The sequence below is a fragment of the Petromyzon marinus genome, chromosome 55, assembly GCF_048934315.1.
Source record: "Petromyzon marinus isolate PM22_M1 ecotype Great Lakes invasive population chromosome 55, UKy_Petmar_22M1.pri1.0, whole genome shotgun sequence".
NCBI lineage: Eukaryota > Metazoa > Chordata > Hyperoartia > Petromyzontiformes > Petromyzontidae > Petromyzon > Petromyzon marinus.
This window is the reverse complement of record NC_133721.1, coordinates 6,478,228-6,498,688: the sequence shown is the minus strand read 5'-3', so window position 1 is coordinate 6,498,688 and position 20,461 is coordinate 6,478,228. Positions and strand designations below refer to the sequence as shown.

Here is a 20,461-nt window from a genome sequence, read left to right as displayed (position 1 = left end):
GAAAAGGGGGGAAGAGGCTTTTTAAACCACAGCGTCGTTTTCTCTGCGATGCCTCCCTCTTGCGGGGCAGCGGGGTCTCTATAAACGCGCCACCCTGCGCCTGATGCTCGGCGGTTCGGACGGCGTTGACCCAGCCGTTAATAGCACTTCTGTAAAAAGAGAGCTTTATAGCTCGTTGGATTCCTCCGCTGTGAACGTTCTAATTCTAATGCGGCCCTGTACGTACGTACGTACGTTGAACTTCTTTCGCACCGTACGTAGGCAACCGTGGCTCATCGGAGGGTTGCTTGTACAACGGCGCTGTGGCATCGTCCTACACGGCAGCGGGCGCATGGGGATTGCGCGCAGTCAGTGGTCCGGCAGCCGCTTTGCCGAAGTCGCCACGGCGGTGGTGGTGCGGTGGGGGGGGGGGGTGGTGATGTAATGCGCATCACCGCATCGTGAATTTCAGCCCGAGGCGGTCACTGTCATTCCCAGGTGTGTCGGCCATGCCTCCCTCGGGGGGGCGCGCGGTTTAATGCGAGTCACCCACGCCGCCAGCTGACAGCGAGGCATTACAGAGTGTTGTCGGCGTCCGACTTATTAACGACTCTTGAAATACCCGCGTGAGAACGCGCTGCGTTATCAGCCGCTTGGCTCGCTCCGTGCGGGGGGGTGGGAGGGGGGGGGGGCGTCCGTCTGCGCGTTGTTCGTGCGACAATGGGCACCGTTATATACGGCGGTGCCTGTTAAGGTATCGTCCGTCGCGGAGGGTCCTTGGAATATCGTTCGTGTGGGGTATACCGTGCGCCTCCCCCCCCCCCCCACACACACATATATAATGGGGTTTCTCGGGGTGGGAAGAGGCATTGTTAAAAATGTAAAGAGAAAAAATATACTCACAAAAATTCTACAGAAGGAAAAGCCTAATAGGCCCACGGGCACATTGGGACATTAGTGGAAGGCGTCCTACAAATAAATGTAAATTATTATTATTTTTATGTATGGTTCCCACAAGCAGACTTTCCAGCAGTGGGCACTGGTGACTATACCGCGCCGATGAGGACAAAACCGGTCCACAGTTGTCCTTCGCCATACCACTGCTGCCTGTCCGTCGGTCACAATCGCTCAAATAGTATTTGATGGTGACCGAAGACAAGAGGACCACAATGCAGTTATTCAGGAAATGCCGATGGGGGTTCTTTGGCGTAGTCCACAGGGACCGTGTGGTGTTTTTTGCACGTCTTTCTGTGCCTTTTCTAAATATACGGTCGCGCGTGCAAGAGCAGTTCTGTCGGTGCTGTTTGCCGTGTCTCCAAGCGGCGCAGAAACATCGCGTGCCAGCGTGTAGTCCCAGTTTAGTCCTGGACTGCGCAGTGACGAATGCAAAAGTGGATTCGTCCTTCCAGAATCGCCACGTGGTTTTCGTTGGATTCAGTAGTTGTGTGTTTTTTAAATTCATTTTTATAGTAAAAAAAAAATTGTTCTATATATGGCCTAATTATGGTCTGCATGGAAATAATTAGGGTTTTGCTCAGAAAACGGATAGACTGGGGTGTCCCATCCCTTTATTAGCCCAGTATTTCCAGGACATGCATTCTTTAACAAATTAAATTACACAGCACCATAGTTTTGAATGACGTGGTGGAATATTGGGGTTACTTTTCAGGCATATTTTTATTGAACCAAGTGAGAACGCAAGGGTACCAGGATGGGTCTCATTTGCCAGGGCGGGTGACCCTGATGTCACCCACCAGTGTCACCAACAGCAGCAATAACACGATACAAAGTACGGCAATAACAGAGCAAAAAGAGAGAAAAAAAAAACATTACCGATTTTCCAACGAAATGCAAAATACTGTAATGTTAAAGACAAAGGGGTTTTTTTTGGGGGGAAGAAAAATATTCATAATGCTCGAAAAAATCTTGAAGCTGTTGAGGCCATGGCAGCCGAGATGGTGGTGAACACCCGGGGCCCTCCTCATCATACATCTCGCTGCGACCGACGCTGTGGCTGATGCTGTGACGCGCGACGGCAATGCCGTGACGGGCACGTGGGGGGTGCAGAGGCGCGAGACTCGCTCAATATAATCTGCACGTCACCGTGCGCGCGCGTCTGTAGTTTTATACACGGGGAGCGGTAGTGTGGCGGTCGGCACGCTGCGCTACGAACCTGGCGACCCGAGTTCCATTCCCGCTCGCAGTCGACACCAGTGACGATTATCTGAAAGCGGTCCTAGGCCTCCCCCTAGGTCGACTCGGCATCAGATGAGTACCTGGTGCTGTGTGTAAATATCGCCACTCGAGAGACAAAGGTGGGCGGGCGTGGCGCTTGGCCACCCACCCCCTCGTGTGCAGTGTCGGCCTTCATAGGTGCTGGTGAACAGCACTTGCCGTGGCAATCTGTTAAAGGCTGTGCAGGGGACGTTTGTGTTGTAGTTGTATGTGTGGAGTGGTGGCGCAGTGGTTAGCGGACTATGTTACAAACCTAGCCATCCGAGTTCGATTCCCGCTCATAACGAATAAGAGTGGTGAATATTTGGATAGGTCCAAGGCCTCCCCTAGGTCGACTCAGCCTTAAATGAGTACCTGGTGCGGTCTCTAAACAACAGCATTGGGGAGACAAAGGTGGCCGGGCATGGTGTCGGCCACCCACTCTCTCGTGTGCCGTACCAGCCTTTATATAAGTGCTCGCAAACAGCACTTGCCCAAACAGTCTTACAGTGAGGGAAAACAAGTATTTGATCCCCTGCTGATTTTGTACGTTTGCCCATTGACAAAGAAATGATCAGTCTGTAATTTTAATTGTAGGTTTATTTGAACAGTGAGAGACAGAAGAAGAACAACAACAAAATCCAGAAAAACGCATGTCAAAAATGTTATAAATTGATTGGCATTTTAATGAGGGAAATAAGTATTTGACCCCCTCTCAATCAGAAAGATTTCTGGCTCCCAGGTGTCTTTTATACAGGTAACGAGCTGAGATTAGGAGAACATTCTTAAAGGGGATCAAATACTTTTTTTCCCTCACTGTTTAAGGCTATACGGGGGATCTTTTTTCATGGGCAGTCCTCGACTTGTGAACGGGTTACTGGAGAACCGTTTGTAAGTCGATTTGTTTGTACAGTAAAACCTTGGATTGCGAGCATAATTCGTTCCGAAAACGTGTTTGTAATTCAAAGCACTCGTTTATCAAAGCACTCGCATATCAGTTGTGATCACGTGACGCTCGGCAGACAAAGCGTACACGTACTACTCATATTGCAAGACCCTCGCTGGTTTATCAAATTAATATTTATTGAAACATTTTTAGCTCGTCTTGCAAAACACTCGTAGACCAAGTTACTCGCAATACAAGGTTTTACTGTATCTCAGAACTTAATCGTCAATTGTATATGTTTAATGTGTTATGGTTCAACAAAGAAGGAAAGCTTTGTTAAACTCGTAAGAAGAAATATTTTTACATTTCCATGCAGCAGCTGTAGAAAATACCGTCTAGTGAGCAAAACATTAAATAAAGTTCCTGATGCTGGCTTACGCTGGAACTCATTACACAGGATGGTGGAACTAATTGCATCTCGCCGAGAATTGCTCCGCCAAACAAAATCGCGTTCCGCAGTTCGGTTCGTACGGCCGAGTGTTCACGAGTCGGATGGTTAAAAACTTAACATCTCGGGGCCACTTCGTTCACTAGTGCGGATGTTCGTAAGTCGGACGTTCGCATCTCGGGGACTGCCGCCCGTACACACGACGATGGCGCGCGCGCATCTACGCGCCCGCGCCATTGAACGCGTGCCGTTCATGCGCAACGCGTGTGAGCACGTGCGTTGCCTCGCTGTCCGCCCCTCAGGGAGAGGGCAACCGCCGCCGCCGCTAGGACCGCGCGCTCGATCCCGTGCGCCGTGCGACGGCGACTCATCGCCGGCGGCCGCGGCGATGGTGCTCATCCTGGGCCGGCGTAACGCGCGCGCCGGGGCGGGCGAGAGCGCGCGCGAGTCCCCCGCCAGCAAGCGCAAGGTGCTCAACCTCGAGTCGAAGACGCCCGGCGGCACGTCCGCCAGCGAGCTGCTCGAATTCTCCGCCGGCAGCCCCCACGCCGAGGGAGTGCTCGCCGCCCTCAATGAGTTCCGCCTGAAGGTGAGCGGCCCGCGTCCTCGCGTCCTCGCGCGACCTCGCTTCCTGCGGCGGGGATGGCGCCGCGGGCGACGTCACTTCCTGTCATGGCCTTAACAAAACGTAAACGAAACTAATTTTTTTTTTATTTTACCAGGTAAGGCTCCGCTGAGCTACGTTGCTATTTTTTTTTTTTTAGGGGCGAAGTGGCCACGGTTGATCGCTCGGCAAAGTGGCTTGTCGTGTGGAAATGTATAGCGGCCGAATACTTGATGAACGCACGATGCCGATTCTGAATGTGGAGGGGAAAACCGGAGGACCCGGAGAAAAATCCGCGCGACCACGGGGAGAGAGAGAGACAGACACGCAAACTCCAAATATACAGCAGACGTCGGGGTCGGGATCGAACCCTCGACCTCCTGCATACCAGGCGAGGTAGTTAACATCTCGCCACCGTGGCACCTCTGTCGCTTCCTGCGACATCACTTCGCAAATAAAACCAAATCTAAGGGTGGGCGGAGGGGGGGGTTCATATTCAAAATTAATATATTTAGGCAATATTGTTAAATGAATAAAAAATACAACCCATACGTTCAAGCGCTGATACAACATCGGGCACAGATGTTGGGTCGCGAGGACTAGAGTTGGCTTTGGAGCATTTGGGCGCTTTTTCCGTGCGTAAATCAGTGAGCTGCATGCTTAAGGGCACGCAGCTTAACCTTTGACCGGTATGGATTATATGGTTGCACTATACACTGATAGTATTGGCTCCTACTTGGTCACCTATAAGGCTAATTCAATCTGCATGTGTAGCTTCATGGCCGTGGTCCTCTGTCTGAAAAGTTGTGTCATGCACAAGCGGCAGCGCTAGGCACTAGCAAACCAAGCAAGAGCTCGGGGCAACGGATGGACCGTTCGCGAGTCCCGGGATTCATGGAATAATAGGGGTGCATAAAAATATCAGCCGTAGTTCAAACCCTAACAAACACAACAAGCTAACTCGCGTAAACAACATCTCTCGCGTCTGCCCTATCGACACCTCTCCTCTCATCTCACTCCGTCTCCTTGTTTGTCTTTTTTTCTCCTTTCCCTACATCTCTCGTCTGCATCTCTCATGTGTCATCTCACCATGCATTTACGAGTTGAAAGGTGGAGGGTGGGAGAGGAGGAGGAGCCGGGGGGGTGAAACACTTATTTTTTTTGCTTAGCGCCACCACTGTGTCCCAGCATGCTGTGTGCCAAGATTATGGCTTGGGAGGTCATGGGTTAATGTCAGTGGTTAACCAGGGGGGTCATCAGTGGGCTCTGTGCGGGAGTATGTGTCCTCCACTTTGTTGATTGCAATCGATTAGCACGCTCACGATGCATGCATCGTGAGCGTGCGTGTCAGAATCGATGGAAGAAACTAAAACTCAACAAGTTTTTTATTTGACCAGGTAAGGCCCACTGAGCTATGTAGCTCTTTTTCAGAAGCGACCTGCCCACAAATGATAGCTCAACGAATTGGCTTATTACGTGTAAATGTATAGCAGCCAAATAATCTAAACACGTGTTGGTTCTAAATGTGGACCAATTGGGCAAACACGCAAACTCCAAATACACAGCAGCAGCAGTCGTCAGGGTCGGCATCGAACCCACGACCTCCTGCATACCAGGCGAGGCAGTTAACATTTCCTAGCCACCGTGATGATGATGAGAGAGAGAGAGAGAGACACGCAAACTCCAAATATACAGCAGCAGGCGTCAGGGCCTGCATCGAACCCACGACCTCCTGCATACCAGGCGAGGTAGTTAACATCTCCTAGCCACCGTGATGATGATGATGAGAGAGAGAGACACGCAAACTCCAAATATACAGCAGCAGGCGTCAGGGCCTGCATCGAACCCACGACCTCCTGCATACCAGGCGAGGCAGTTAACATCTCCTAGCCACCGTGCTACATCGAGATCTCTCGGCCACGGTAAATTGTCCCCTGATTACAGCCAAGCACCCGCGGCTGAAGCGCAGCAGTGGCGTAGCGTAGCGCGGTTGGCATGGGAACCTGGTGCGAGGAATGAAATGGGGGGGGGGGGGGCACTGTGTTTTGTCCCCCCTCTGGCTGATAGCGCGTTCCACACGCGTGTACGCACACGCGTGTACGCACACGCGTGTACGCACACGGGCGTCTCCAGCGATGTGGCCGAGGCATCGCGTTGAGCGGTTCCCTCGCCCACCGATCACAGCCGCCCGGCCGCAGAACCCGACACCCGCCTGCTCCTCCCGAGTCCCGGCAATCTGTCACCGCCCTCGGCAAATGCCTACGTCGCCTAGGTCTAAAGTCGGCACCGCCCGGCTGGGCGCGCCCCCCCCCCGGTCAACCATCGGGGCTTGCCCCCCCCCAAACCCCAGGCCTTCCTTAATCCCCTTCATAGCCTGGCAACCCGGGTCTCTCTGGGTCGTGTGCTCCGGAGCAACCGCGCAGCCAACACACGTCCCCCCAGTGGCTTCGATCGCCCGCGCCGTTATCGTAGCGCAAAGGCTGCCTTCACGCGCCGTGTTCCCCCGACGGGTGTAGTCCGCGGTATGTTCACGGTACGGGGTGGGGGGGTGGGCTGGGCCGTTGTCGTTATTTGGCGCTACCCAATTAAATAACCTGCAAATGATTTGGGCCGTGACGCCGGCAGACGAGGCCCACTCCTTTTTTGAAATCACGGCACCGGACGTTTTGAAGGCCCCCGCTGTGAGGCGACGGGCGTTACTACAGGATCCTGAAACGGCCAGGGTAGAGGGCAGCGGAGCAACTTGCCCGAGGGAGCATCCGCCGGGGTGGGGGGAGGGGGGGTTGAGGGGGGAGAGATGGAGCGATGAAATCGATCGAGATGAGTGGAAGGCTGCGCCGCGGGACCGCCGTGAATTGGCGATGGTTTGGGGAACGCCTTCACCCAGCAGTGGATTGATCATGGCCGGCCACGATCACTACGACGAGTGGCGACGAAACAAGCATATGGCGTCGGGCCTGTGTGTGGGGGTGAGACACGGCGTGGAAGGAAGCGAATGGTGACTAAGAGGGAGCACTCTTCGATGGTCCTCTGGTTTTTTTCCCCCTCCACATTTAGAATCAACGTCATGCGCTCAGAGTATTTGGCTGCTATAAATTTCCACGTGGTATGAGCCACTTCGTTGAGCTATCTTTTGACACTTCTGACAAAGCTACATGGCCCAGTGGGCCTTAGTTGGTAAAATAAAAATTAAAATGTGTTTTAGTTCTAGTTGAAACTCGTAAATAAGAAGGAATATTGAACATTTGCCCGTAATACTGTAATAAATACTACATAAACTTTGATTTAAAGCTTTCGTGACTGCAGGGTAAAGTCACGTTTTATATTTTTATTATTTTATTCTTTCCCTTCTACGTGACTTTACCGGAAGAACCCAGAATATAAATACCACATAGTAAATAAAACGTACGGTGCGAACAAAGTTCAGCGTATGATGAGACCTTTTTTGCCAGTATCAAAGTTTGAAAATTAAAAATAGGTTTACCCTTTATGGCAATTAAACAGGTGTTCACCACACCTATGTTTAGTTAATGCGAACTTGCTTCGTCGCAAAAGGTGTCTATTTGGTGTTTGAACATCTAAACACCTCCTGTTTTATTGCCAGAAAGGGTAAAACGTATTCTTACGTTTCAAAGTTCATCGTACAAACGTACAAAACGTAAAGTAAACTTCACGTTAAAAGAAAACGAAAGTTCTCGTTTTATTTTTCGCTGGCGGCTTATTTGCCTCGCCGTCGTTCGAGATAACAGCGGTGCTGCCGCCGCTCCCCCCACCGCCCCTGCCCTCCCTCCGCCACCCGTAGGACCGCATATTCACCGACGTGATGGTGGCGGTGGAGGGCTGCGAGTTCCCGTGCCACCGCGCCGTCCTCTCCGCCTGCTCCGCCTACTTCCGCGCCATGTTCTGCAACGACCACCGCGAGAGCCGCGCCACCATCGTCGAGATCAACGGCATCCAGGCGTCCGCCATGGAGCAGCTGCTGCAGTACATGTACACGGGCCGTGCACGCATCACCACCGACAACGTGCAGTACCTCTTCGAGACCGCCAGCCTCTTCCAGGTGCAAGCGGCGCCCCTCTCACCCCGCCTGCCCCCCTTCCCCCAGGCTGCAGCGTTAACCATCGCAGAACGGCAGCGGCCGTGGCACGGTTACTTAACTTGAAAGCTCATTTGTTTACAACTGAGGTTTTGTGTTTGCTTTGTTGTCCTTCCGTCCCACCCCCCCCCGCACCTCCGATTACCGCGGAGGTGCGGTGGGAGGGGGGGGGGGTGACGAGAGAAGTTCAACGTGCATACGTACAGCGTCAACATTTGTGCGAATTCCGATGAATTACACCGCAAAACTACACTGTGTGGAGTACACACACAGCAACATCATCTCCTCCTGTGCAACCAAAATAAAAAAATAAAAATTTTACTTTACCAGGTAAGGCCCACCGATCTATGTCGCTCTTTTTCACTGCGGGACTATGCCCGTGAAACATTTCGCCTTCGTGACGGCCATGCCGCTATAAGACCGGCGCTGACGCTAAATGCGGCGAGTTATTAGCAATCTTGAACCGGTGGGTGCACCCGGATAAAGGGCAGCAAGTTATTTTCCCACCACCAGTTTGTAAATGCCTAGCGGCGTCGCCGCGTCATCTCCAGCCGCGCGCGGCGACAGAGCGGCGCGGCTTCCGCGGCGGGGGGGAAAAAAACGACGTGGGCCGGTGGCTCGGCACGGCTCCGTTTGTGCCAGTGGAAAAAGAAAAAAAAAACGAGTGACGGATTCATATTCTTAGCTCTTTCGGTAAAGTCACGTTGAAGGGAAACAATAAAATAATAAAATATATATAAAACAATAAAAATTCTCACGACGTTTCGACCATAACATCATCAGGTGTGAAAAAACCAACGGCACCTGACGACGACCGTTTGCGTTATGGTCGAAACGCCGTGAGAATTGTTATTGTTTTTTATATATATATTTTGTATTATTTTATTGTTTCCCTTCAACGTGACTTTACCCAAAGAGCTAAGAGCCATGAATTACTGCAGTCACGAAAGCTTTAAGTCAAAAGAGTGACGAGTTGTTAACGGCACGGCCTGCTCCCTTGCTCGTGGCAGATCCACGCGCTGCGCTCCGCCTGTGCCAAGTTCCTGGAGGAGCAGCTGGACCCGTGCAACGTGCTGGGACTGCAGCGATTTGCCGACGCGCACTCGCTGCAGTCGCTGCACGGCAAGTGCGCGGCGTTCGCGCTGCAGCGCTTCTGCGAGGTGGTGCAGCACCAGGAGTTCCTCGAGCTGCCCAAGGACGAGCTCGTGGACTACGTCTCCAGTGACGAGCTCGTCGTGGACAAGGAGGAGACCGTCTTCGAGGTGACGCTCGCCGCTTGGCCACGCTGCGCCGCCGTTCCCCGGCGCCCATCGCGCGCGACGAATACACGCGCTGTGATCACAAATACACACACTATCATCACAAGTACACACACTATCATCACTAATACACACTATCATCACTAATACACACTATCATCACAAGTACACACACTATCATCACTAATACACACTATCATCACTAATACACACTATCATCACAAATACACACACTATCATCACAAATACACACACTATCATCACAAATACACTCACTATCATCACTAATACACACACTATCATCACAAGTACACACACTATCATCACAAATACACTCACTATGATCACTAATACACTCACTATGATGACTAATACACTCACTATGATCACTAATACACACACTATCATCGCTAATACACACACTATGATCACAAATACACTCACTATGATCACTAATACACACACTATCATCACAAATACACTCACTATGATCACTAATACACACACTATCATCGCTAATACACACACTATCATCACTAATACACACACTATCATCACAAATACACTCACTATGATCACTAATACACACACTATCATCACAAATACACTCACTATGATCACTAATACACACACTATCATCACAAATACACACACTATGATCACTAATACACACACTATGATCACAAATACACACACTATCATCACAAATACACACTATGATCACAAATACACTCACTATGATCACTAATACACACACTATCATCACTAATACACACACTATGATCACTAATACACACACTATCATCACAAATACACACACTATGATCACAAATACACACACTATCATCACAAATACACGCTATGATCACAAATACACCTACTATCATCACTAATACACACACTATGATCACTAATACACACACTATCATCACTAATACACACACTATGATCACAAATACACACACTATGATCACAAATACACACACTATCATCACTAATACACACATTATCATCACAAATTACACACACTATCATCACTAATACACACACTATCATCACTAATACACACACTATGATCACAAATACACACACTATCATCACTAATGCACACACTATGATCACAAATACACACACTATCATCACGAATACACACTATCATCACTAATACACACACTATCATCACTAATACACACTATCATCACTAATACACACACTATCATCGCTAATACACACACTATCATCGCTAATACACACACTATCATCGCTAATACACACACTATCATCACTAATACACACTATCATCACTAATACACACTATCATCACTAATACACACACTATCATCACAAATACACACTATGATCACAAATACACACACTATGATCACTAATACACACTATCATCACAAATACACACACTATCATCACAAATACACTCACTATGATCACTAATACACACACTATCATCACAAATACACACACTATGATCACAAATACACACACTATCATCACAAATACACACACTATGATCACTAATACACACTATCATCACAAATACACACACTATCATCACGAATACACACACTATCATCACAAATACACACACTATGATCACTAATACACACACTATCATCACAAATACACACACTATGATCACAAATACACACACTGTCATCACTAATACACACACTATCATCACAAATACACACACTATCATCACTAATACACACACTATCATCACAAATACACACACTATCATCACTAATACACACACTATCATCACTAATACACTCACTATGATCACTAATACACTCACTATCATCACTAATACACTCACTATCATCACTAATACACACACTATCATCACTAATACACACACTATCATCACAAATACACACACTATCATCACTAATACACACTATCATCACAAATACACACACTATCATCACTAATACGCACTATCATCACAAATACACACACTATGATCATAAATACACACACTATGATCATTAATACACACACTATCATCACAAATACACACACTATCATCACTAATACACGCGCTGTTATCACGAATACACACACTATCATCACTAATACACACACTATCATCACAAATACACACACTATCATCACTAATACACGCGCTGTTATCACGAATACACACACTATCATCACAAATACACACACTATCATCACTAATACACACACTATCATCACTAATACACACACTATCATCACTAATACACACACTATCATCACAAATACACACACTATCATCACTAATACACAAGCTATGATCACAAATACACTCACTATGATCACTAATACACACACTATCATCACAAATACACTCACTATGATCACTAATACACACACTATCATCACAAATACACTCACTATGATCACTAATACACACACTATCATCACAAATACACTCACTATGATCACTAATACACACACTATCATCACAAATACACTCACTGTGATCACTAATACACACACGATCATCACAAATACACACATTATCATCACTAATACACTCACTATGATCACTAATACACACACTATCATCACAAATACACACACTATCATCACAAATACACACACTATGATCACAAATACACACACTGTCATCACTAATACACACTATCATCACTAATACACTCACTATCATCACAAATACACACACTATGATCACTAATACACACACTATCATCACAAATACACACACTATGATCACTAATACACACACTATCATCACTAATACACTCACTATGATCACTAATACACTCACTATGATCACTAATACACACACTATCATCACAAATACACACACTATGATCACTAATACACACACTATCATCACTAATACACACACTATCATCACTAATACACTCACTATGATCACTAATACACACACTATCATCACAAATACACACACTATGATCACTAATACACACACTATCATCACAAATACACTCACTATGATCACTAATACACACACTATCATCACAAATACACTCACTATGATCACTAATACACACACGATCATCACAAATACACACATTATCATCACTAATACACTCACTATGATCACTAATACACACACTATCATCACAAATACACACACTATCATCACAAATACACACACTATGATCACAAATACACACACTGTCATCACTAATACACACACTATCATCACTAATACACTCACTATCATCACAAATACACACACTATGATCACTAATACACACACTATCATCACTAATACACTCACTATGATCACTAATACACTCACTATGATCACTAATACACTCACTATGATCACTAATACACACACTATCATCACAAATACACACACTATGATCACTAATACACACACTATCATCACTAATACACACACTATCATCACTAATACACTCACTATGATCACTAATACACACACTATCATCACAAATACACACACTATGATCACTAATACACACTATCATCACTAATACACACACTATCATCACTAATACACTCACTATGATCACTAATACACACACTATCATCACAAATACACACACTATCATCACAAATACACACACTATCATCACTAATACACACACTATCATCACTAATACACTCACTATGATCACTAATACACACACTATCATCACAAATACACACACTATGATCACTAATACACACTATCGTCACTAATACACACACTATCATCACTAATACACTCACTATGATCACTAATACACACACTATCATCACAAATACACACACTATCATCACAAATACACACACTATCATCACTAATACACACACTACCATCACTAATACACACACTATGATCACAAATACACACACTATGATCACTAATACACACACTATCATCACTAATACACACTATCATCACTAATACACACTATCATCACTAATACACACTATCATCACTAATTCACACTATCATCACAAATACACTCACTATCATCACAAATACAGTCACTATGATCACTAATACACAAACTATCATCACAAATACACACACTATGATCACTAATACACACACTATGATCACAAATACACACACTATCATCACAAATACACACACTATGATCACAAATACACTCACTATGATCACTAATACACACACATCACTAATACACACACTATGATCACTAATACACACACTATCATCACAAATACACACACTATGATCACAAATACACACACTATCATCACAAATATACGCTATGATCACAAATACACCTGCTATCATCACTAATACACACACTATGATCACTAATACACACACTATCATCACTAATACACACACTATGATCACAAATACACACACTATGATCACAAATACACACACTATCATCACTAATACACACATTATCATCACAAATTACACACACTATCATCACTAATACACACACTATGATCACAAATACACACACTATGATCACAAATACACACACTATGATCACTAATACACACACTATGATCACAAATACACACACTATCATCACAAATATACGCTATGATCACAAATACACCTGCTATCATCACTAATACACACACTATGATCACTAATACACACACTATCATCACAAATACACACACTATGATCACTAATACACACTATCATCACAAATACACACACTATCATCACAAATACACACACTATCATCACTAATACACACACTATCATCACTAATACACTCACTATGATCACTAATACACACACTATCATCACAAATACACACACTATGATCACTAATACACACTATCATCACTAATACACACACTATCATCACTAATACACTCACTATGATCACTAATACACACACTATCATCACAAATACACACACTATCATCACAAATACACACACTATCATCACTAATACACACACTACCATCACTAATACACACACTATGATCACAAATACACACACTATGATCACTAATACACACACTATCATCACTAATACACACTATCATCACTAATACACACTATCATCACTAATACACACTATCATCACTAATTCACACTATCATCACAAATACACTCACTATCATCACAAATACAGTCACTATGATCACTAATACACACACTATCATCACAAATACACACACTATGATCACTAATACACACACTATGATCACAAATACACACACTATCATCACAAATACACACACTATGATCACAAATACACTCACTATGATCACTAATACACACACATCACTAATACACACACTATGATCACTAATACACACACTATCATCACAAATACACACACTATGATCACAAATACACACACTATCATCACAAATATACGCTATGATCACAAATACACCTGCTATCATCACTAATACACACACTATGATCACTAATACACACACTATCATCACTAATACACACACTATGATCACAAATACACACACTATGATCACAAATACACACACTATCATCACTAATACACACATTATCATCACAAATTACACACACTATCATCACTAATACACACACTATGATCACAAATACACACACTATGATCACAAATACACACACTATGATCACTAATACACACACTATGATCACAAATACACACTATCATCGCTAATACACACACTATCATCACAAATACACACACTATCATCACTAATACACACACTATGATCACTAATACACACACTATGATCACAAATACACACACTATCATCACAAATACACACTATCATCTCTAATACACACACTATGATCACAAATACACACACTATGATCACAAATACACACACTATCATCACAAATACACACACTATCATCACTAATACACACTATCATCACAAATACACACACTATGATCACTAATGCACACTATCATCTCTAATACACACACTATCATCACTAATACACACACTATCATCACAAATACACACACTATGATCACAAATACACACGCTATGATCACTAATACACACGCTATCATCACTAATACACACACTATGATCACAAATACACATGCTATGATCACTAATACACACACTATCATCACTAATACACACACTATCATCACTAATACACACACTATGATCACTAATACACACGCTATCATCACTAATACACACTATCATCACAAATACACATGCTATCATCACAAATACACACACTATCATCACAAATACACACACCATGATCGCTAATACACAAACTATCATCACAAATACACACACTATCATCACTAATACACACACTATCATCACAAATACACACACTATCATCACAAATACACACTCTATCACAAAGACAACGATCCCCCTGTTGCGGCAACTGCTGTTAGCGAGTAGCACCCATGAAGGCCGAAATGGTACATGAGCGGGTGGGTAAGCTAAAATCATGCCTGATCACCTTTTTTCCCCCCATTGCCGATGTTTTCAGACCTCACCAGGGACTTATTTTAAGGCTGAGTTGATCTAGGGTAGGCCCAGGACCAGTTCAGATAATCATCACTGGTGTTGGCCATGAATGGAACTCGGCCCTCCGGGTTCAAAGCGCGGCATGCTAACCGCTGCGCCACCGCTCCCCACCGCCCGCACAAATGCACACGCTATCACAAATGATGAGAATCAGAATCTTTTATTTAGACTGGAGGAATCCGTTGAGCTATGAAGCTCTTTTACACAGATGCCCAGTAGGGGCGGGTTGTCGTTGGCTCTGTACGCCGTCGTCAGCCGTGGTCAATCCACGTGTTGTTTCTTTATTTTTATTTATTTATTTATTCATTCCGCTCGTCTACCCAAGGAAAGCCTCGCACAGAGCTGCGTGATTCTTTTGCAGGAGGGGTCCTGCCAGGTTTTTTGAGTAGCGGCGATGGCTGCCGAGTGCAATTGCAGTTGCGTAATTTGCGGTGCAATGCAGCCAAATTTGACTAATGTGTGCGTACGTACGTTGGACTTCTTTTGCACCGTACGTAGCCAACCGTGCTAATCGTAGGTGCGGGGGAAGGACAACAAATGAACACGCAAAAAGCAGTTCTAAAGAAATGATGATGATGATGATGATGGTAACAAACGGGTGAGGATGACGACGATGGCGACTGTGCCGATGAGCACGCGGACCGCGCCCGCTGACTTGTCGCGCCTCTCTCCCTGCCCGCCGTGACGTCGCCCCCCCTCCGCACGCTCGCCCGCGCGCGGCAGGCGGTGATGCGCTGGGTGCAGCACAACGCGGTGGAGCGGCGCAGCGCCCTGCGCGACGTCCTCGACAACGTGCGCCTGCCGCTGCTGCAGCCCGACTACTTCGTGCAGACGGTGGAGGGCGAGGAGATGGTGCGCTCGGCGCCCGAGTGCTACGGCCTGCTGCACGAGGCGCGGCGCTTCCACGTGCTCGGCAACGAGATGTGCTCGTCACGCACGCGGCCACGCAGGTTTGTGGACTTTCCCCACCCCCTACCCCTTCCTCTGCTGATGTCTCACTTCCTCTCCCATCTATGACTCTGGCCCTGATCCTACACCTGACCCTAACCCTACCTGTGACCTTACCTCTAACCCTACCCCTGACCTTTGACACTACCTCGTAAAGCCGACCGCTTAGCAATGGGCCGCAAATGACATGTATTTATTCATCCCTCCCCGCGGGCGTCTTGGCCGTGCTAATCGGGCACGCGGTGGGGGGGGGGGGGGGGATACTTTCGACCTGGTGACACTGCGTGCCTACTTTTAGCGCGTTCACTCACTTCTGTCAAGGGCCTCTGTCAACGTGGTCAGTACACGCAATCCTCTGCCTCGTTATCATCGGACAAGGTGCGTGTCGATGTGCGGCCCTGCCAAATGTTTCCACGCGACTCTGCAGGCCGTCTGAATGTGCGTTCGACGGCCAAGTGAACTGCACTCTTATTTAAATAGCAACGTGTATTAATACGAATGCACACGTTTATTCTTGCTCACCTCGATTTCGACATCTCAAAGTCCGTGCGGCCGCCTTCGCAAACAAGCACCCATCTCTCGTTTGTTTACAGCCCCGAGCCGGTGGTGGAAACTCCATGTTCCTATGCCGGGGGGCCAGTTATCACAATGAACAATCACTGCTGACGTATCGCAAGGTGGCAGTTCTTCCCCCCCCCCCCACCTGCCAGCACCCCCCCCCCCCCCCGCGCGCCATCCAAGAAATGAATAGACGCTCGCCGTTTGTCGTGCGGTACATCGTTTTGTGAGGATCCATCTTAACCGGAGCTGCACGTGCAGCGTTACTCCCTCGTCGAGCCCCGTCCCCTTTCCTCCAACAAGCAGAGAGAGAGAGAGAGCGAGCGAGAGGGAGCGAGAGGGACGCTTGCTCGTTTGTGTTTGGTTTCTGACTCGTATCTCTGCTGAGCTTGCACGCGATACAAAAGCCGGCAGCACCGTTCGGATGGTGCGACGACGGGAACGTCGGTGGCGGGGTCACATCAGGAGGGCCCGGTGTTGCCCACCCCCCCCCCACCGCTCCCCCTCTCTTTTAAACCCTGGAGCACCACCGACCCGGGGCTTTTGTCCGCGGACGTTTCTGTTGCTCCTCCGCCCCTCCGCTCTCACGTCGTGCCCGGTGCCTTGCACTGGGCTGGCGCCGAGTTGCGTAGTAAAGTAAAAAAAAACAAAGAAAGACGCCCGGTGAAAACCGGTGAGGCTGCGACGTCTCTTCGTTTGCAAGGGAGATCGGAGGGTGGGGGGGTCGGGGGTCGGGGGTCGGGGGTCGGGGGTTGACAACTTTGCGAGCAAGTTGCGTAATGCTCGCGGGAACGTTTTTGTTTTACGCCGAGCCAAGGCGCCCGACGCCGCCTTGGTGTGACGGTCAGCAGCGGCCTGGGCCTGCAATCCCGAGGCCGCCGGCGTGGCGGTCGAAACAGTAGCCCAGGTTGTGCCAGTGGCCGCCTCGCCAGCTCGGTGTGGACGGTTACGCCGCAGTTAGCCGATGGGCGAGGCAGCGTGTGGGTGGGATAAAGCGTGGGCACTCCCGGCTCTTTCACGTGGAAGAGTAGGCCGCGTTAATCTTGAGAGGCGCTCTCTGAAGCCCTCTCTCTATATAGTGGCGGCCCGTCCACCGGCAGGTGGAGTGAGTCAAAGCAATCGCAGGGCCGCACCTTTTCGACTGGGCATCTGTGAAAAAGAGCTTTACAGCTCATCGGATTCCTCCGGTATGAATTCTGATTCTGATTCGGACCTGTATTAGCACGACCAAGACTTCCATCACACAGAGGCCTCCTGGCTTCACGTCGGCCGGCGGCGTTCCCCGGCAGGCGCGCGGGGCCCCTTGCACGAGCGACTAACAACTCTGCCGCGTGCGCGGTCCGTCCGCATTCCTTTCCTGAAAAAGGCTCCTGGCACGCGGATCGAAACGTCGGGACACAGTGCCGAGCCACCGCGGCGCGAACCCGTTGTTCACTTTCCGGCGCTCGCTGCCGTGAGCGCACGTCCCCTCTCCTCCCGCGCCTAGCCCCCCACCCCCCTCCCCCCCCTCCCCCCCCCGCTCTCTCGTGAAACTTGAACCTGGACGCGGCCGTCGCGGCAGAGACGCCGGCCGTGACCCTCTCGCGTTTCACGGCGACCGGCGAGGGGAATCCACGGAGCCGCCGAACGGACGGGGGGGTGACTGACGACCACCCCCCCCCCCCCCCCCCCCCCCCCGGCAGAGCCTGTCGAGCCGGGACGTTCGAATAACGCCGACGGCGGTAGAGAGCCGAAGCCAGGAGCGCGGGGGAGGGAGGGAAAGGCGGACATCACCCCCGTAGCATCCCCCTTGATGCCCCAAAAAATTATAATGTCATTGATACCTTGGACATTGAATGTTTATTTGTATTCATGTAAGGCAGAGCTGGCTGTGGCTCATATTGATTGGGGGGGGGGGGGCGGTGGGGGGGCACCACAACAGTGAATCATCACCAAGGAGAGTCAACTCTGGTGGACCAATAGGACGTTTGGTGGTGCAGGGCCCACCCCAAGCACCCCCTCCTCCCCACCTTGCGCTGGCACTGCTGTAGGGCCCGATTTAAAACGCATGAAGCTTTACAACAGCTCCCGCCTCCCACCTTCACCACGGTGGCAAGATGTTAACTTCCTCACCTGGTGTGGAGGAGGTCGTGGGTTCTTACCGACCCTGATGCCTGTATATTTGGAGTTTGCGTGGTCTCCGTCCCCGTGGTCGCGCGGATTTTTCTTCGAGTCCTCCGGTTTTTCCCTTTACATTTCGAGTCAACATCACGCGTTTAGGGTGCTTGGCTGCTATACATTTCCACTTGGTTGAGCTAACATTTGTGGCCAGGTCGCTTCTGAGATAGCTACATAGCGCAGTGGGCCTTACCTGGTGAAATAAAATAAAATTGTTTCGTTTTCGTTTCTTCCATCGATGACAATTTTCGCACCCAACCCCACGAGTGGTGGGAATTGTCATGTTTGGGAGTTGAGATTCGATTCGAGAATTAGGTTCACGTCCCATTTTTTTACCGTGCCCGGTGAATTGTGTCACCATTTCTTCCCCTCTGCATTTAGAATAGACGTGCGTTCAGAGTCTTTAGCTGCCGCTATAAATGTCCACGCGATTAAGCCACTTCCTTGAGTTATCATTTGTGATAGCGCAGGTCGCTTTTGAAAAAAGAGCTATATAGCTAAGCGAGCCTTAACTGGTAACAAAAATATTTTGTTAGTTTCTCCATCAGACGAGAAGCTCTTAGATCCGCTTCTGGAGCGCAGCCGGCCAGAATAACACTCTGACCCTTCCGGATCTTGCAGTCACGTACCGGAATTCGACAGCTGCCGTTGGTCAGACCGAGACTGTGGCTGAAATAGAAACTAATCCATAAACTATTTTTTTTTTATTTTACCAGGTAAGGCCCACCGAGCTGTATAACTTTTTTTCAGAAGCGACATCGCAACAAATGATAGCTCAACGAGAGTGGCTTATCACGTGGAAATTTATAGCAGCCAAATACTCTAAACGCGTGTT

The 20,461-nt window shown here is 47.8% G+C and overlaps 1 protein-coding gene across 3 annotated transcripts in view; it reads left to right on the top strand.

Annotated features, from left to right (window-relative positions):
* Positions 1–20,461, top strand: part of KLHL24 (kelch like family member 24) — a 78,980-nt gene that overhangs the window by 17,166 nt on the left and 41,353 nt on the right. For 2 of the 3 annotated variants that reach the window (XM_076052292.1, XM_076052291.1), the window contains exons 3-6: positions 3,830–4,116; positions 7,934–8,191; positions 9,238–9,489; positions 16,687–16,913. In XM_076052292.1, coding sequence (XP_075908407.1) covers positions 3,916–4,116; positions 7,934–8,191; positions 9,238–9,489; positions 16,687–16,913 — 938 coding nt within the window. In that variant the 5' untranslated portion in view covers positions 3,830–3,915. The remainder of the gene's footprint in view (positions 1–3,829; positions 4,117–7,933; positions 8,192–9,237; positions 9,490–16,686; positions 16,914–20,461) is intronic. The other variant, XM_076052293.1, reaches the window with a different exon arrangement.